Source organism: Parasteatoda tepidariorum, chromosome 2 (assembly GCF_982258835.1).
Source record: "Parasteatoda tepidariorum strain Cologne lab strain chromosome 2, Ptep-v5.0, whole genome shotgun sequence".
Lineage (NCBI taxonomy): Eukaryota > Metazoa > Arthropoda > Arachnida > Araneae > Theridiidae > Parasteatoda > Parasteatoda tepidariorum.
The window spans coordinates 103,892,788-103,910,004 of NC_141756.1; the positions used below are offsets into that span (position 1 = coordinate 103,892,788).

Genomic DNA, 17,217 nt, shown 5'->3' on the forward strand with positions numbered 1-17,217 from the left:
AAAACTTGTTGAAGCATATGGCAAGATTCTGTTGCTGATTTTTCAATCAAAAAAATAAAATTTCAAACTCTCTTTTTCTTTTAGTAATGACTCCGCTGGCAGTACAAATTAATAGTAAGAGAAACACAACACTACGCTCAAATGTTAACTTAAAACTTATGCCTAAAACTGTCGCCGCACAGTCTGGATAGGTTGAATAACTTTACCGGTATTGTGCAGACACCAGAAATAAATTCAAAAGCATTACCACTACTGAATCAGGGCTAAAGAGCTACTAAATGCTTAAATTAGTTTCAGTTAAGTGGCGCTGTTGTCAAAAATCTAGAGTATAGCGATGGAAATATTTTACGAAAGAACGGCGCAGTAGCCATTGCCTTTAATGTATACTTTCTTAATAAAAAATGAATACATTAAAACGTTTCAAAGTTAAAAATTAAGCAAGAACTATGAACATTAAAACTGATGAATCTATTAGAGACAGAATTATATTTTATTTACATCGTAGCGACAACCTTGGAGAAAATCCAAAGGACACTTCAAAATATAGTCTAACGAAGGCGCCAAATAATTATCGACTTCAGAAACTAACGATATGATGGTAATCTATTCCTAATTTACAAAAATAAGTACCTTATATAGGTCCTGTTAGTATTTTCTTAATTTATTAGAATACATATTAAACATTTAGTTTAAAATGAAGTATTTTTTTTGTTTTGTTTTTACCATTTCCGGAACAGCGAATTTCAATTGAAAATTTGAGTCAGGCAGGACATTAGCAACTGCGACCTTGGACAATACATTCTAAGTGAAGCCACGTACTTACACTCTTTGATGTTTAAAGAATAGTGGTTTCTAAGCGTTCAAGAGCAATTATTTTTACATTTCTATTGGTTTGTAACATTTACTGAATTAGTGTTGCCTGACTGACAGCGCAAATAAAATTTTACGCAATGAAGTATAAGATTAAAATCATTTAATTTGGTTTGTTATGTATTAATTAATATGTTTGCATCAGTACTATTCCCTTCTGCAAAAACAATTCTATTACCCCAGTACTCATATCAGTATATTAGGTACCTATTACCATTACCTCATACGACTTTACCATCATTATCTATTATCAAAATAAAGATTTTTTTTAGAAATTTTCCGTTTAATTTTACAGCATAATAATAAACGTATTATTAAAAATAAACGTACAAATCATTACCGGAAATGGGGTAAGCATTTATTAAATTCTTAAATTTAACTGTATGAAAATCTTCTAACATCGTATAAGGAGAAATCTGTGTTTTCATAATTAAGAAAAAGATTTGTGAATTAAGATAAAGAATAAAAATATGTTAAATGTTCATTTAGAATACCGCTTAAATGTAAAATATCTGTATTATTGTTTTATTCAATTTGTAAAAGAATCTTTTGCTTTTAGCAAAACTAACATTATTTACTTAGCGTTAAGGCTAACTTCTCATAAAGAATGACATCAAATAAGATTTATTTTTAAAAAATATCAAATTAGATGTCTTACACTAGGAACAAGAGAAGAAATTTCATCCTTTTTTTTATTGAAATTGAAACACAAAATTACATTATGTAATGGAAAACTATATCTTCAGTAGTACCAAATCAATACAATATTTTGCAAACAAAATACAGCAGAAATATTTCAGGATTAAAAAATAGAATACTGCAATCTGATACAAAATATTTTAAAATAAAAACAAACAAATTGTAATCGAAGAATATTTTCATCTCCGAACTATAAGAAGTTAAAATATATTGGATTGTATTAAAAATAACACTTACACAGTCTTCCTAATCCACTTAAGTACCTTCATCGTGATTCTAAATTGAATAATAGTTAATTTCACTTCATCAAAACTTAAGATCAGCCTTAAAGTTTAAACGTCGAGCAATCAGTTCAAAATGACGATTTTAGAATATGAGAGTTTAGATGTTAATTGCTGATTGTCAAGTGTGGAAATTTATGCTATTGCGTACCAATTAAATAAAGAGTTTTTTTTAAACTAATGTTTAAGTTTAAGAGTAATTTGTAAAGAAATATTTATGTTATTTTTTTTATTTTTCGTGCGAGGCCATTTTATTGCTTAGACTGCTGCTCACATGTCTAGGCCGTACATATGAATCAACGTCAATTTATCATACTCCATATCAGTGTTGCTCAATCCAATTTATCCGAACAATCGATAAAATATTTCAGTGTCTTATTGTAGACCAGTGGTTCTCAACCTTTTGTGGACCATCGCCCCCCTCTTGGGGTTGGCTGACGCACATCGCCCCTTTCTCTTTTTGCTCAAAAACCATTCATTGCTGCTTGTGAGCAACCAAACGCTAAGTTATATTTGATTTTAATTTAAATTGTAATGCAAATAAGGAGGCAATTTTATCCTGCCATTTTTATTAATTTAAAAAAAAATTTGCATCTTTTTTTTTCAAAAAGAAATGATATTTAAAACGGAATAATCAAAACATAAGTACATTTTTTAAAATTCATATTTTAATGTAATCAAGAAAAAGTCAAAACTGAATTTGTCTAAAATCAAAACTAAATCAACTAAAATTTGAGAAAAAAATGAAGAGTGAGAAAGTACATTTTTACCACTTCAATGACAGCCCTGTACTTGGTGTATTTCAGTTAAAGCTTGAATGTCAGGTTTTATGTTCGTCAGATTTAAACGCAGGTCTTCTTTGAAGCAAATGTCCAACCTATTTCTTTGCTTTGTGAGGAGCTGGACGACAGAGGTAAATCCTCTCTCCACTAAATATGTTGATGGTAACGAGATGAGGAGCGGCTCAGTTTGTTTCCACAATTATGGATAAGTGTCCATAAGCTTTACCCAAGCTAACTCATAACCGTATTTTTTAAAGACGACTTTAGCATACTTCAAATCTAAATACTCAGTCTGCAAAGAGGAAGTGAGCTTATCCACAACTTCAAAAGAGAAAGGATCGAAAATCCAATCCGGAATTTCTAATTTCATCAAATCTTTAAATCTTGATTCCAAATCAGTTTTTAACTGATCAAGGTGATCAGTAAAAATTAAGATTTTTTTTCTCGAGAATCTCGATATCTGCCATTGAACACTTTCTAAGAGTTGGAAATTGCATTTGCTCTTTGCGACCAATGTTTGACTTGTAGATATCAAACTTGGCGATGAATGAAGATATGATTCCCTTAGCCTGGACAATGTTTACTTTATTTCCTTGAAGTTTTGCGTTGATTTTGTACATTTTTTCAAAAATATCCGTGAGGTACGCAGTTTCAAACTTGCGTTGCTTCAAACTCTCACTTAAAATAGGATCAGTGGTGTCGAGAAACTCAGTAACCGAGTCAAAAAATTCGAAAAAACGACGCAAACAGTTTCCTTTTGAAAGCCATCTCACATCTGTATGTAGGAGCAAGCGTTCGAAATCTTCATCATTTTCACGGCAAAGTTCTCGGAACAAACGGTCATTAAGAGAATCAGCTTTGATTTTATTGATGCCAGAAATAACGAATTGTAAAGTGTCATGCAGGGCACCACTCAACTTTTTTTCAACCAAATGTTGACGATGAATGACACAATGAATGGTGATGACCTCCGGTACTTCTTTTTTTAAGGTGCGCTAGAAGACCAGTATGACGATCAGACATGGCAGGAGCACCATCTGTGGCACAAGCACTTACATTTGTAAGGGGAATTTCTTTTTCCACAAAATAGTCTTTGACCAATTTTAAAATCCACGATCATTTTGTATCAGGGATCAAAGTTCTTGTAAACAACATTTCCTCGTTCATCCAATCTCCTTACTCTCATCTTTGAATCTCACGTAAGCTAATACAATAGCTTTGTTATCTATCACAGTTGAGTCATCAATCTGCAGCGCAAATTTACCATCTCTCATAAATTTGATGAGCTTTGATTCAACGTCTGCGTCCATCTCATTAATAAGCCTGGAAACAGTATTATTGCTCAGAGGTTTAATCTTATTGCTCGATCCCTTACCCAACATGATTTCAACAATTTTTTTAGTAGCAGGTAAAATAAGAGTTTACCAATTGTGTGAGGTTTAGAGTTATATAAATGTTTCGTCTATCAATCCGTTTCTCCTACTACATGCCTTTTAAAATCGGAGGGATGGGAATGAGACGAGAGAGGAACATTTGAGGAAAAGAAGGTTTATAAAAGACCATAACTTTTAACAAAAGAGAATTCTTGAAGGTGTCCGTTTTTATGTCCGAAAAAAAAGAATAATATCCGCATTTCAGCCTTAAAGTAACAGCGTGCAATGGCCATAAAATACAGTGTCAAAAGATTAACTACGATGATTTAAAAAGCTTATAGGAGACGAAACATTCAAACATTCTGAACTGGCTTGATAGGATTGCATGTCACGACCAAGTCAGTAATGACTTAAAATGACCACGGGGACGAAAGAGTTTTATGTAATTAAAAATAATCACTGGTGACAACAGAATTTACAATGATTTGAAATACTCACGGGTGGAGATTACAATATGAAAATTGAAAAGCTCACGGGTGGAGGGCGGGGTTAAAGGACTTAAAATCTGTTCAACGGATTTTAGGAAGCATAAGAGTAGATAAATAAAGTAGAATCACTTTCAAGTTTAATCAAGCAAAAACGAAATATTTGATACACATACTTGGCAAAACTTGAGACGGGACGGAGACTTATGAGTTGAAATAATCACAGGACCCGGTATTTGACCAGATTTCCTGACGGACACGGTAAAAGAAATTCTTTACCCGGTGGTATGGGGTGTGACTTTTCATAACACCAGATTTTAACGGGCTTTTCTATTTGGCATTTTCTTTAAAAATAATAAGTAAATAACTAAATTGATTTTTTGATTTTTTTCCTTTTACTTTAGGTAACAAATTTTAAAAGAAATAAAAGCATTGAATTATAAATGGAACCGGTTACAGCCAAGAGGAAAATCTCCAAAAACGAGAGTCGTCAAAGGCCGCTGGATTGTGAATTAGTTTACCGGGTACCCAGTACCGGGTAGCACTAATTCATGTTGTCCGGCAGTGGACTGATTGTTAGGACACTGTTCCCAGCAGATCACCGAAGTCAAGCATGACTGGCTGCTGTCAGTGTGAGGGTGGGTGACCACTTGGATCAGTCTGCGTAGGGACTGAGGGTCCTCGTTGAACTGTTCTACCGTAAAGTGCTCGACTTCGCGTGCAGGTCGTCGGTCTAGCGTGCCATCCCCTCTGCAGAGGATCAAAACTGTGATGGCATGTCTTCGGATCATCCTCAGGGATGCTTTCCAAACCGTCGCCTATAGCCCATTGTGCAGCTCTAGTACGACGTAAATTAACTACAGCAACAACAACTAATTCATGTTAGACTTAATTATTATTGGAATTACATTTGCAGGCTTGAATGCTCAATTTAGGTTTATAAACCTTTGTCAAATAGAACAGATAGTAAGATGCCGACAAAGACAGCGCGAAGATACATTCAGGGTAACAGCGGCCGCTTCCCCCATGCATTGCACAGCGTTTGGCGGGTGATATCACTCGGCCAAAGAGTCTTCTTCGACTCAACCGTATTCAGAATTAATGTAACTACAATCGAAACACCTATAGCAAACACGAAGAGAACGTAATATTTTCTCATTACAGAGTGCTCGTATAAAACGGGTACATGAAAAAAATTATGTAATTTCAAATGTTCTTGTTAAAGTTAGAAATATAAAAGCTATTTTTTATTTATTTCTCTATACAAAAAAAAGTTAGTTAATTTCCTTTGAACTATCTTACTGTTTCTTCGTTGCATTATTGTTCTGCGAAAAACACCGTCCACATTAAAAAGAAATTTGTTGACCTCAAAGAAAACATTAAAAAAAAAACAATAAAATTTTTTAAAGAAAGGTGAGCTGGAGAAGTGAAATTAAGAAGAAACTATATAAATCATAAAGATTTTGCTTGCTTAAACAGTAGTTGTTCGTTATAAGAGGACTAAACCATAACCATCTAGAGGCTAAACCATAAACCATAGCAATAGAAAAAATAACCATAACCACAAAAGGACTAAACCATAGGCTCCTTTCTAGATGGTTATGGCTAAACTCCAATAGACTACCGACCTAATATTTCCGATTTCTTCTTTGAACTGGATCTCGTTATTAACGAGTTTCACTGTATTTAAAAAATGCAATTACAGTTTTGGAAATTCACATATGTCATCAGTTTTTTAATAATGAAGCTAAAATAACTGGTTTAAACACGACATAATCCTCATTAAAGTGGTCACCATTGGGACAGGGAAATATGTTAGCTAAAGAGAGATGAACACTTGGGTTGTTGTAGTAGTTCATTTACGTCGCTCTAGAGCTGCACAATGGGCTATTGGCGACGGTCTGGGAAACATCCCTGAGGATGATCCGAAGACATGCAACCACAATTTTAATCCTCTGCACTGGGGATGGCACGGTAACTACGACCTACACGTGAAGTCGAGCATTTTACGGTAGAACAGTTTAACGAGGACCCATACTGCACACCCTCGGTCCCTACGCAGGCTGATCCAAGTGGTCACCCACCCGCACACTGACCGCAGCCAGTGATGCTTGACTTCGGTGATCTGCTGGGATTCGTCCACTGAGGGACGATGAACACTTGGGAGAAAAACATTTTAGAAACGTAATGCTGAAAATTTAACTAAATAGCCATGATACTTATACATAATTCGAAATAGAGAATTACATTGATATTTATTTAATAAAATTATTTCAGCAAATGCAATAAGTTTTTATTATTTTTACTTTTTAGTTTAGCATTTTATCAAAGTATACATAATAGACAACAGTTGTGAACTGAAAGTAAGGTATTTTCTTACAAATTACAGAATAAATATTCTATTCTTCGGATTGAGAGTTATTTTAACAATAGTTGATACATTTTTCAACGGTAATTTTTATTTTAAAAAACAAAACAAAAACTTTTTCCTTAAAATTACCCGATCAAAAACTTTTTTTTATTATAGATTACTTTTTTCAGAATAATTTTATTTAGTATTGAAAACTCCCTGTATGAAGAAAAGTGGCTATCAGTAATTTTAATTTTTTACTGGAAAACATGTTTCTTATTCTTTAGTACATTAAATTCAATTTCGAACCATTCTGGTTCAAGCTTTCTCATCCTCGGGGGCTGATCGTGGGAGGTTTTCGTGTTTTTTCCCCTCCGCAACAACGCAAACACGCGTTAGCTTCACAAAAAAGTTGTGAAACTAACAGATTTGCCCTTTGTTCTAAGAGTTACTTTATCTTCTGTTTTTTCAAAATACTTGTGATACGGAGATAGAATCGTTACAGCAGAACCGCTACACAAATCTTTAGTTCAATATTGTTTATGACATAAAAATTTCTCACCGAGCTACGAAAAGCTTAATCGAAGGTAGATCTCAAGGCACGTAAAATACGTTTAAGGTTAAAAGATGATTGAAAATTAAAAAAATGATAGTTTAAATATTTTTCATTCAGCCGGCCATGTGGCCGAGCGGTTAGCGTGCCTGACTGATGAGCCAGTGGCTGTGGGTTCGAATCCCGCTCAGAGCATAGATGTTTCTTTCTCTCTCTTTGTGTTCTATGTCCTTTCTCCTTTGTGTGTGAATGTGACCCGCCCTATAAACGGGTTTGTGGTTGTGTGACGTGGGCGACGCTGCTTCACCGCCGTGACTTCGCCACAGGTGCCCACTGGGTAACGAGAAGAGGGTAGCAGTTCTGGCACTTTCTGAGGCCAATGGACAATAGTTCCAAGTGCCCGCCATTAAAAAAAAAAGAAAAGAAAAAACGTTTTTCATTCAATACAGCATCGCCATTTTATTAAAACATCTCGTGTTTATCCGAAAAAGTAACATTAATAAATGCTATTGAGAATGTAAGTAAATCAAATGAAAATTAAATAATTATAAGTCTCTACTTCATAACAATGTCTTACGTTACTCACATTCTTCATTCGAACAATAATCTCAGATTTCATTTTGAAAAAATCCAGAAATAAAATCATATTTTTATGTACGTGCACAATATATTTCCTTCCGGTCGAGCCATGAAAACCAACAAGAAAAATAGAAATGATTTAACATGAATTATACGTACCTTTTCGGAAAGTCAGCTGACTAACTATCTAAAATCAACAAACAAACAGGTCGGTCGAGAGCCACAACGCGCAAGCTCAAACAATATACGCAATAGTTTACGCAATCAAAGATTGTGGAAGGAGTTATTTTATTTTTAAGAAAACACAGGATTTCATATTGTAATTTCTTTCTTGCAGTTGAAACGGCTTTCAATTTTAAACGTGTCCCTCAACGGACTGATCGTTAAGACACGGTTCCCAGCAGATCACCGAAGTCAAGCAAGCTGGCTGCGGTCAGTGTTTGGGTGTGTGATCACTTGGATTAGGGACCGAGGGTGTGCGGTATGGGTCCTCGTTAAACTGTTCTACTGTAGAGTGCTCGACTTCGCGAGCAGGTCGTCGGGCTACTGAAGAGGGGGTGCCATCCCCTCTGTAGAGGATCAAAATTGTGATGGCATGTCTTCGGATCATCCTCAGGGATGTTTCGCAGACCGTCGCCAATAGTCCATTGTGCAGCTCTAGCGGGTCGTAAATGAACTGCAACAACAACAAAACACAACAATTTTAAACGGATTAGAATATTGTGTTTTTCTTCGATTACTTTTATCATGTACATTGAGTAACATTTAAAACAGTGATCCGTTTTTACTAAATATGTAAAAGTTAGGGGAACAATTTTGATCATAGTTCTTAAAAATAGTAGTACAAGGTAAAAGTAAAAGTACAAAGTTTCTAGTACAAGGTAAAATTGGAGGGTGAAATGTATTTTTCCAGCCATTAAAGAATTTGCATTTTAGAAATTAAAATTTTTCTAAGTTATTCAGGTTGTTAGATGCCCTCTAGACCTTATGCGTACTGTCACGCATATTGAATTTTTTCTTAAATGTATAATTTTTTATCCCCCCCCCTTTTTTTATATTTTCCTTGTTTTCTTGGTATTTTTCTTATTTTATGGATTTAATGCACAGTGCTCAAAAAAAAAAAGAAAAAGAAAAAAAAAAGGCTATACTGAATAACTTTTGATCTAGTGACCGAATCTTCACGTTCCTCCCCTGTTTCCCGAATAAACTAATTCAGTTTCATAGACATTATTTATTTTACAGAGAAAAAGAGAAAGAGAAAAAATATATATTGTGCAGTGTTTTTTAGAGATTAGGAAGAGACCGTGTTCTTTCAGAAACTATGAAAGAGGGCATAGCTTCCTAGTCATGTGGTTTATTTTAACGGACTGGTTCAGACTGGTTCCCTCACACCGGTTACTACCATGTAATAAAACATTATATTCATAGAAATATTTTATGCATTGTAAACATTAAAGCAGGATTTAATTTGCTTCATGATTGCGTGCTGTTAGCAGTATTGAATTTGGATATATAGCACTATTGCAAAAAATATATATAAAAAATTTCACTGTTAGAAAATTTTTAGCCATTAAAGAGAGAGTTACGAGATGCAATTTTCTTTAAAAAAAGATTGAAGATAGTCCACCATATATCACATAAAACTGTCAATAATAAAATTAAGAAAACTTGCCAAGGAAATTCAAAGTAAGAAATCTTGTGTTACATAAACATTGAGATAGAAAAGCGACTTGACAGTAAAATTTGCAACGATTGCTAACACTTTTCAGATGACCTACTGATCTGAAACAATATAGGATTTCAGCTAACACCGGAACCGAACCCCAGTTCTTTGCTATGACAGCTGAGTGCCTTAACAACACCTCCTTGAATGAAGGCCTCAGCACGACACACCCCTCTCAATCCTTAGTAGTCCAACGCGAATCCTTGCCGCGTCTTTTCAAAAAAGCTTCGATCGGATACTTTATATGAGTTTGTTTTTAACTAGAAACTTACCTTTCAAAAAATAAATTTTTTTAAGCACTTTACTTCTCTACTGAAAAGAATGAAATTTAAACGTATACTAATATTCTGAGACAAATTATTTTAATTGCATTATCAATTGAAATAAAGATATTAAAAAAAAGGTTTGCAGTCTAATATACCTTTTGTAATTTATGTTATGGAATGAGACAATATTATTTGGCAATTTATCTATGTAAGCATTTAGTATTAGTATTTCATTTAAATATATACATAAAACATGCTATATATAATAAATAATTTTATTATTAAGTAAAATTTTTATGAAAACAAATTTTCATTTTTAGGACAGCTGATATAAAGTTATATCCTTAACTTTATTGAAATTTGAACACAATTTTAAATTAGTGTAGTATAGTAAAATTATACAGTAAAATTTTTTACAAGTTACTAGCTCACAGCTTTCAAAAATGAAAAGTGATAAAACAAGCAACAAAATTGTTTATTTCAAATACAAATATAGAAACAATGTAAGATTTCATTTTAAATCTCTTCAGCTTATAAAAAAGATCACATTAACTTAAACATTAATTTATTAGTCTAGTCATACAAAATATTTTTCAAATAAACTCAAAAAGTATTATAATGCTACTTGTCTAATAAAGTTACAAATAAAAAACAGAAAAACAAAAAGTTGCATCAAAAATTGATTTCTTATTTTAATGTTGAAAAAAAAAGCAGCTCCTTCATTTTAATGTTTGTAGTTTTCTTTTCTTAGTTTCTGGTTCAATTTTAGATTTAGTTACTTTTAAGTTTAAGTTAGCTTTCTTTTTATTAAGTCGTTCAGTTAAAATTGAATCATTTAGCTTTTTACAATAATTGCTTAAAAAGGTGTTAATGGCTCGAGTTACCAAAAATTTTACAATGAAACTGGAATCGTGAGCAGAGCATTGATTGTTATTTAAGAATATTTCCTTTCTTTCCAAAACATTAATAGTAGTATCAATAGTATCAGTAGTATCATTTTTATGAACAGTTAACAGTGAAATTTCCTCAGACAAAAACTCAATGACTGAATTTTTATCTGCGGGCAATAGAGGTTTTAACTTAGTAAGTAAAATTTTTACTGAATCAATAATATCTTTAGAGCTATGAATATAGTTTGTATTTTTAAATAAATCCAAAATTTGTTGCAAATCATTTATAGAGGTTAAAGTATAGGGCATAGAAAAATTACCAATTGATGATAACTTTACATTTTTAAAAAAACATTCCACGGATAAATTTTCATTGACTACTACAGATTTTATAATGTTAGGTTGAGGTTCAAAACAGAAAGAAAAGAAACATGTTTTTGAAATAAAATCCTGGCATGACCATGACGAATCCATGTTATCTCTGAGAATCCTCTTGAATTCCTCATAATTATTGAAATAATGGTTTTTTTCATATTCCTCAGAAGCCTGCAAACTCTCTTTTATGGCAAGATTAAAATTTTTCTCTTCTAAATTCCTTAATTTGTCTTCTCGCGATTCTCTCAGAGGAAGATCTTTAGTCATATTCTCTGGACAACCTTCAAAAATGGTAGGAATGGCATCTTTTTTCAATTTAAATCGACTTAGGGGAATTTTTTTTATTTCACCAGTCTTTGGGTCAGTTTTCACAGTTTCTTTAACTATGACATCCGATGAAAAATGTTTCTCACACACCTAAAAACAAGTATACATTTTAAGTACTTTGTTTTTATTTTTAACTATTTCTTCAAAAAATATTATATTAAATACTTTATAGTTTTGATGTCATAAACTTTTTTACATATTTGATGTAAAAAAAAAATTAAAAAAAACTTTTAATGTTCTCACATTTAGTTCTCACTCTTAAAATGTTTTCATATTTCTAAACTCAACGGAAAACAATTTCAGAAAAATCAAAATATTTGTTGAAAGTCATACTCAATGAAATATGATATTCAAATTAAAATTTCAATTACAATTTCTTTTTTTCCCCACAAAACCAAGACTAGTAATGCACAATACCCAATGAAGTAAGAGATGCAAATTAAAATTTAAGTAAAACTTTTAATTTCAGGTAAAATTTTAAATTATCACTCTAGGAAAAACAATATTAAAATACTTATAGAACTGTTGTAACAGAGGTTCGTGATTTTTTTCTTCTTCGAATTATTTAAATTTTCGGTTTCATATTGTTGTGAGTTTTATAGCCTGCATTATGTTTTCACATTTTCTCAAACTTTCTCTCACAAAAATGTAATTTAAACAAATTTTAAAACTATGAAAATCATGAAAAATTTGTACAATCTCATTTAAAATGCCTTCTAAATTTAACATATATTTTTTTTATATCGTTTCATATTGTTTGAGTTTTATAGCCTGCAATATTTTTTCATATTTTGTCAAACTTTCTCACACAAAAATGTAATTAAAACAAATTTTAAAACTATGAAAATCATGAAAAATTTGTACAATCTCATTTAAAATGCCTTCTAAATTAAATATATATTTTTTTCCAAAAAAAATTAATATAATTTGATTTAACTACATGAATGAATATTTTAAAAAAGAAATTGTTGATTTAAATCAACGAACCCCGATTGCAACAGAAATAAACAATAAGTGAAAAAACTTACTCGAGAATTCTTAGTGATGATAAAATCCTTCCGTGAGAGTGCTTGTAGCCAACGTCTTTGTTGAGCTTCATCTTTGGGAAAACTAAATACGGCAACTTTTGGACCGTTAGCATAATTTCCTTTGCAGTTTACTGCACAGCAATGGTAAGGCATGACACATTAATATATATTGCAAATATGTAATCCAACAGTAGCTATCATAAACTTAAAACTTCACAAAAACGAATTAAAAATAACAAAACACGTGGAAGGGAAAAACAGGCGCCAACGAGGGTTTAAGGGAATGACTGTAATGGTCATCGGAATTCCATTTCGCCAAAATGAAAGGTATGAATGACGCCAATGCTAATGGAAGAATGTGGCAGCCATTCAGGTCTACTTCGTTGGACTACTCACGGATCGGATTTTTCATTTATGTTAACCCGTGCTGAGGCCTTCCTTATTCTAGGAGGTATTGGCCTTAACCACTGAACCATCACAACACTTTTCTTCTCTGAAACTTTGACGATAAAAATGCTGATTTTTTTTTAATCCCCCTTATTAGGCAGTATGTTTTCAGGTGGTTTTTTCCTCGTTTTCACGTATTCAATCTTGTCCTTACGTTTAAACAATGATTATTTCTATGCTCAAATTCAGCTATATTGTTTTCGACATGTTATGTTTGATATCTACCTTATTGGAAATAATTCCCGGTATAAAAAAAATTATACCGGCTTATGAAACACCGATTCCGGTATGACACTAGATCCGGTATTATACCGGACCTAGTAACTTACCGGAACCGGTGCTTCATAAGCCGGTATCAAACTGATTCCGGTATGATACTGGGTCCGGTATCATACCGGTACCGGTGTTTCATAAGCAGGTATAAAATTGATTCCGGTATCATACCGGTTCCAGTATCATATCAAAACCGGTGTTTCATAAGCCGGTATCAAACTGATTCCGTTATAATACTGGGTCCGGTATCATACTGGTACCAGTGTTTCATAAGCCGGTATCAAATTGATTCCAGTATGATACCGGACCAAACAAGAAACCAATATCATACCGGAACTGGTGTTTCACAAGCTAACAGAATAAGGGCTCTGTTATAATACCTAAACTGTTGTTTCAATGGCTGGTATCATACTAGAGCCAGTATATACTGGTACTAGTGTACCACGCCCAGTATACTGGGATGGTGTTTTAAAAACTGGTTTATTTTTAACACAAATATAATGCGGTACTACATTCTGATACAGGAATGTTAATAAACAGCTCCGAATGGGAATTATAATACTCTGATTTGCATAAAGTAAAAACATTCAACACACGCAATGAGAGAATCTATGTATTATATAGCTTTTATCTTAACTAAGTGTAAAATAATAAAATAAAAGACATAATTGAAATTTTAAAAACATTTAACGTCATTTAAAGTTTTTCTTTGCTAAGGAGACAATTGGTTTTAAAGTTTTACTAAATAAATTAAACAATCCAGCAACATCCGGTTGTGGATTATAAGGAGTCAAAAAGGTTGAAGTTTCACAATTTTGAGACGAACGCCAAGGTGGTCCAGGAATGACAGCCTTCACTTCACAGCCAAACTTGTGCCCATCGTTTTAAAGCTGGGTGGATTTCAAACACTGCCGGAGATCGAACCCAGACTTTCATAATGACAGCTTAGTGCTTTAACCACTCTACAATCGATTTTCAAATTTTTTACTGAAATAGATTTTTAAATTTTTTCTTAAAACCACTACATAAGTAAATGAATAAGGGGGTCAGTTTGTTTCGCAACACTGAATAAAAATTATTATAGCTAAAATAAACTAATAAATTAAATAGATTAATAAACAAGACAAAATAATTAATTAATTAAATAAATAATTAATTAATAAAATAAATTAATAAATAAATAAATAAAATAAATTAATGTATGCAATTTAAAACTATTAATATATAAAATTATTAAAATAAAGATCAGTATAGTGTAGTTCGGAAGTGGAATCCATATTTGCCCTAAGTACATAAACTCCTTAAGAAGGCCTAAATTTAAAGAGTCAATTTCCCAATAATTGAATTTTTTAAAGCGAAAATAATAATATCCGCCTTTTTTTATGCATTTTACTTAAATCGAAGTTGAAATAATTTTTTCTATGTCAATTGTATAATTTGAATAAATAAAAATATTTGGAAGAAATCTGTTTTTTTTTTTTTAAACTTAATTCTGAAACCTATCACTATTATTATTTTCTCCTACATTTGAATTAGAATGACCCATTTTTAAAAATATTTTCAACAATACTTAACGTTTAAACTTTTACAACAATAAAGTTATAGAGTTATATAAAAATTTTATTCAAGATATAATTTAAAACAATGGTTTATATCAAAACATTGTTGCAAAAGAAGCATTTGTTTGTTCCATTAAAAAAATTGTTATTCATTCTTGTTTGAGATTTCTCAAATGCTGGTTGTCTTTTTGTGAAATTAAAAAGTGAGAATTATGGATAAAAGCGATTTATATCGTTTTGCTCTTTTGAATCATTGGAGAAAGGAAAGGGAAAAGTATCCCCGACCTAATCGTAAGTATAAAAACATAATTTTCAATATTTTTGAAATTTTAACTATTCATTGATATGGAACTAGAATAGTGCTAAAGCGATATAAAACTTCTGTATAGTGATCAACATTAAACCTAAATTTAAAGAAGATTGAAGAAATTTCATAAACATTAAAAAAATTGGAAAATATTTTAGACATTTAATTATAAATAATACTTTAGTCTTAAACTCAGAAAAAAAGTATGGATAATTTAATAAACCTTCTTTTTTTTAAAATGGGTTAAATAATTCAACTTCTTTGCTGCATTGCAATATTAAATAACGAATGAAAAACAAGTTCAAATAGAATTTTAGAGGAAAAATGAGTTTGAGTATAGAATAGGATGCTGCTTGGATTGGCACTGTAACCTGAAGCTTAATATACTGAATATAAAATCTTTTGTTTTCCTGTTATTTCTATCCCGATTTCTTATTTCCTATTATTCTCTATTTCTCGAAAACAGAGAAAATCTCCCTTATGAATATTTTTACCGTTTTCCGCAAGAATTTGAAAAAAATACCAAAATAAGTAGGTCACTCAATTGTAAACTTTTACCTAGAAGTTTAATGATGATATAGATTTTATGGGTAAAATCCTAGAATAGCCAACCTCTTGGCGACTTTTTGAAATCTCGCCAAGTTGGTGATTATTACTGGGATCAACATTGCTCTTTGATTGTTAAAAAGAAATATTTAAGCAACATTAACAATTTATTTGAACAATTTACAATTATTAATTAACAATATAATTAATTCACGATTTTTTAAGCAATTTATTTATTAATATTTCCCAAAATATCTTCCGGAAATCTAGTTTGGCGAGATTTCAAAAACTTGCTTGGCGAGATTTAAAAAAATCGCCAAGGGGTGGGATATTCTAGTATCCACCCGATTTTATGTTTTTCTATATCTTATTCAAGCATTAAAAATAATCAATAAAAAATAAAATAAAGTAAAAAACAAATAAAATATTACGCTATAATGTTATTTACCCATTTGAGTTCTTCCCATTTCATCCTTTTTAATTGAATTTAAATAAAAGTTGCGAAAGATTGTACGTGCGGTAGTATGTTCAATTTTCTTTTATTATTAAATTGAAGAAATATTTATTTCAAAAATTATTTAAGAAAGATTTATTTTCAAAACTTAGTTTTATTCAGATTTTATTTAAATTAATGTTTCAGCATATGAGGATGGTAGCGAATTCGATGATGAATTCGATGGGGATGATTTTGAATTGGATGAGATTGATGTGAACGATGAGTAAGTAGTTATCCTTAAAATTTTCAAGCTTTCGTCACTATTTGCTTTCTTTTTTTCAAAAAAGCGTACTCTTTTAGAGCAGAGGTCGCCAAAGTGGTCGATATAGACCCCCAGGGGTCCATTTAACAAGAGCGGGGGTCGATCTGAGACAGGGGGGTGAATGGGGGTCGATTGTGGGTCGGAAAAAAAAACAGTTCTCAATACGCAAATCACACATACCTAATTAAGTATGTAAAATTTGTGAGTTTTTTTTATAATTGACTCAATATCAGTTTCTTTATAAAACATAAATTAATAAACATATATTTATTGGGGCGAAACAAGTATTTACGTACCACCGCGCAGTGGCACGAACTCAGCGCAGTTTTTGAGTCATATGCATAAGTGAGCTTGTCCAAATATCACGTGTGACGAGCATTGACGTTACAAATGCAAATATCATACGCAATTTCAGCTATCTTTGCAAACTGTGTTGATTATTTGCAGTGTCATTATTAAAACTTTTACAGTTTTGGACAATTAGTTATTGTTTCGATTCGTTTGGTTTAGATATCAATTTTAATTATCAATGCACAAAAAAGAAGGTAAGCATTAATAATATGGATTAGTACAGCCCGCGACAAAACTATAGCACACTTTGTATTTTTTAACGAAAATTACAAAATTGACCAATTTTGACGAAAATTAAAATTGACCAATTTTGAACCCAATATAACGAACCTTGCAAAAAAATACCAGGCACACCCAACTCATTGATCAAGAAGCAGTAAATCTTTAGTTACTTT

The 17,217-nt window shown here is 31.8% G+C and overlaps 1 protein-coding gene across 1 annotated transcript; it reads right to left on the reverse strand.

Annotated features, from left to right (window-relative positions):
* Positions 1-10,509: 10,509 nt before the first annotated feature.
* On the reverse strand, positions 10,510-13,033 carry LOC147815967 (uncharacterized). Its single transcript, XM_087157928.1, has 2 exons — positions 12,582-13,033; positions 10,510-11,643 (listed from the first exon to the last, which is right to left on the reverse strand). Exons 1-2 carry the CDS (start codon positions 12,732-12,734, stop codon positions 10,681-10,683), a joined length of 1,116 nt encoding a protein of 371 aa, XP_087014054.1. The 5' UTR covers positions 12,735-13,033; the 3' UTR covers positions 10,510-10,680.
* Positions 13,034-17,217: the final 4,184 nt, after the last annotated feature.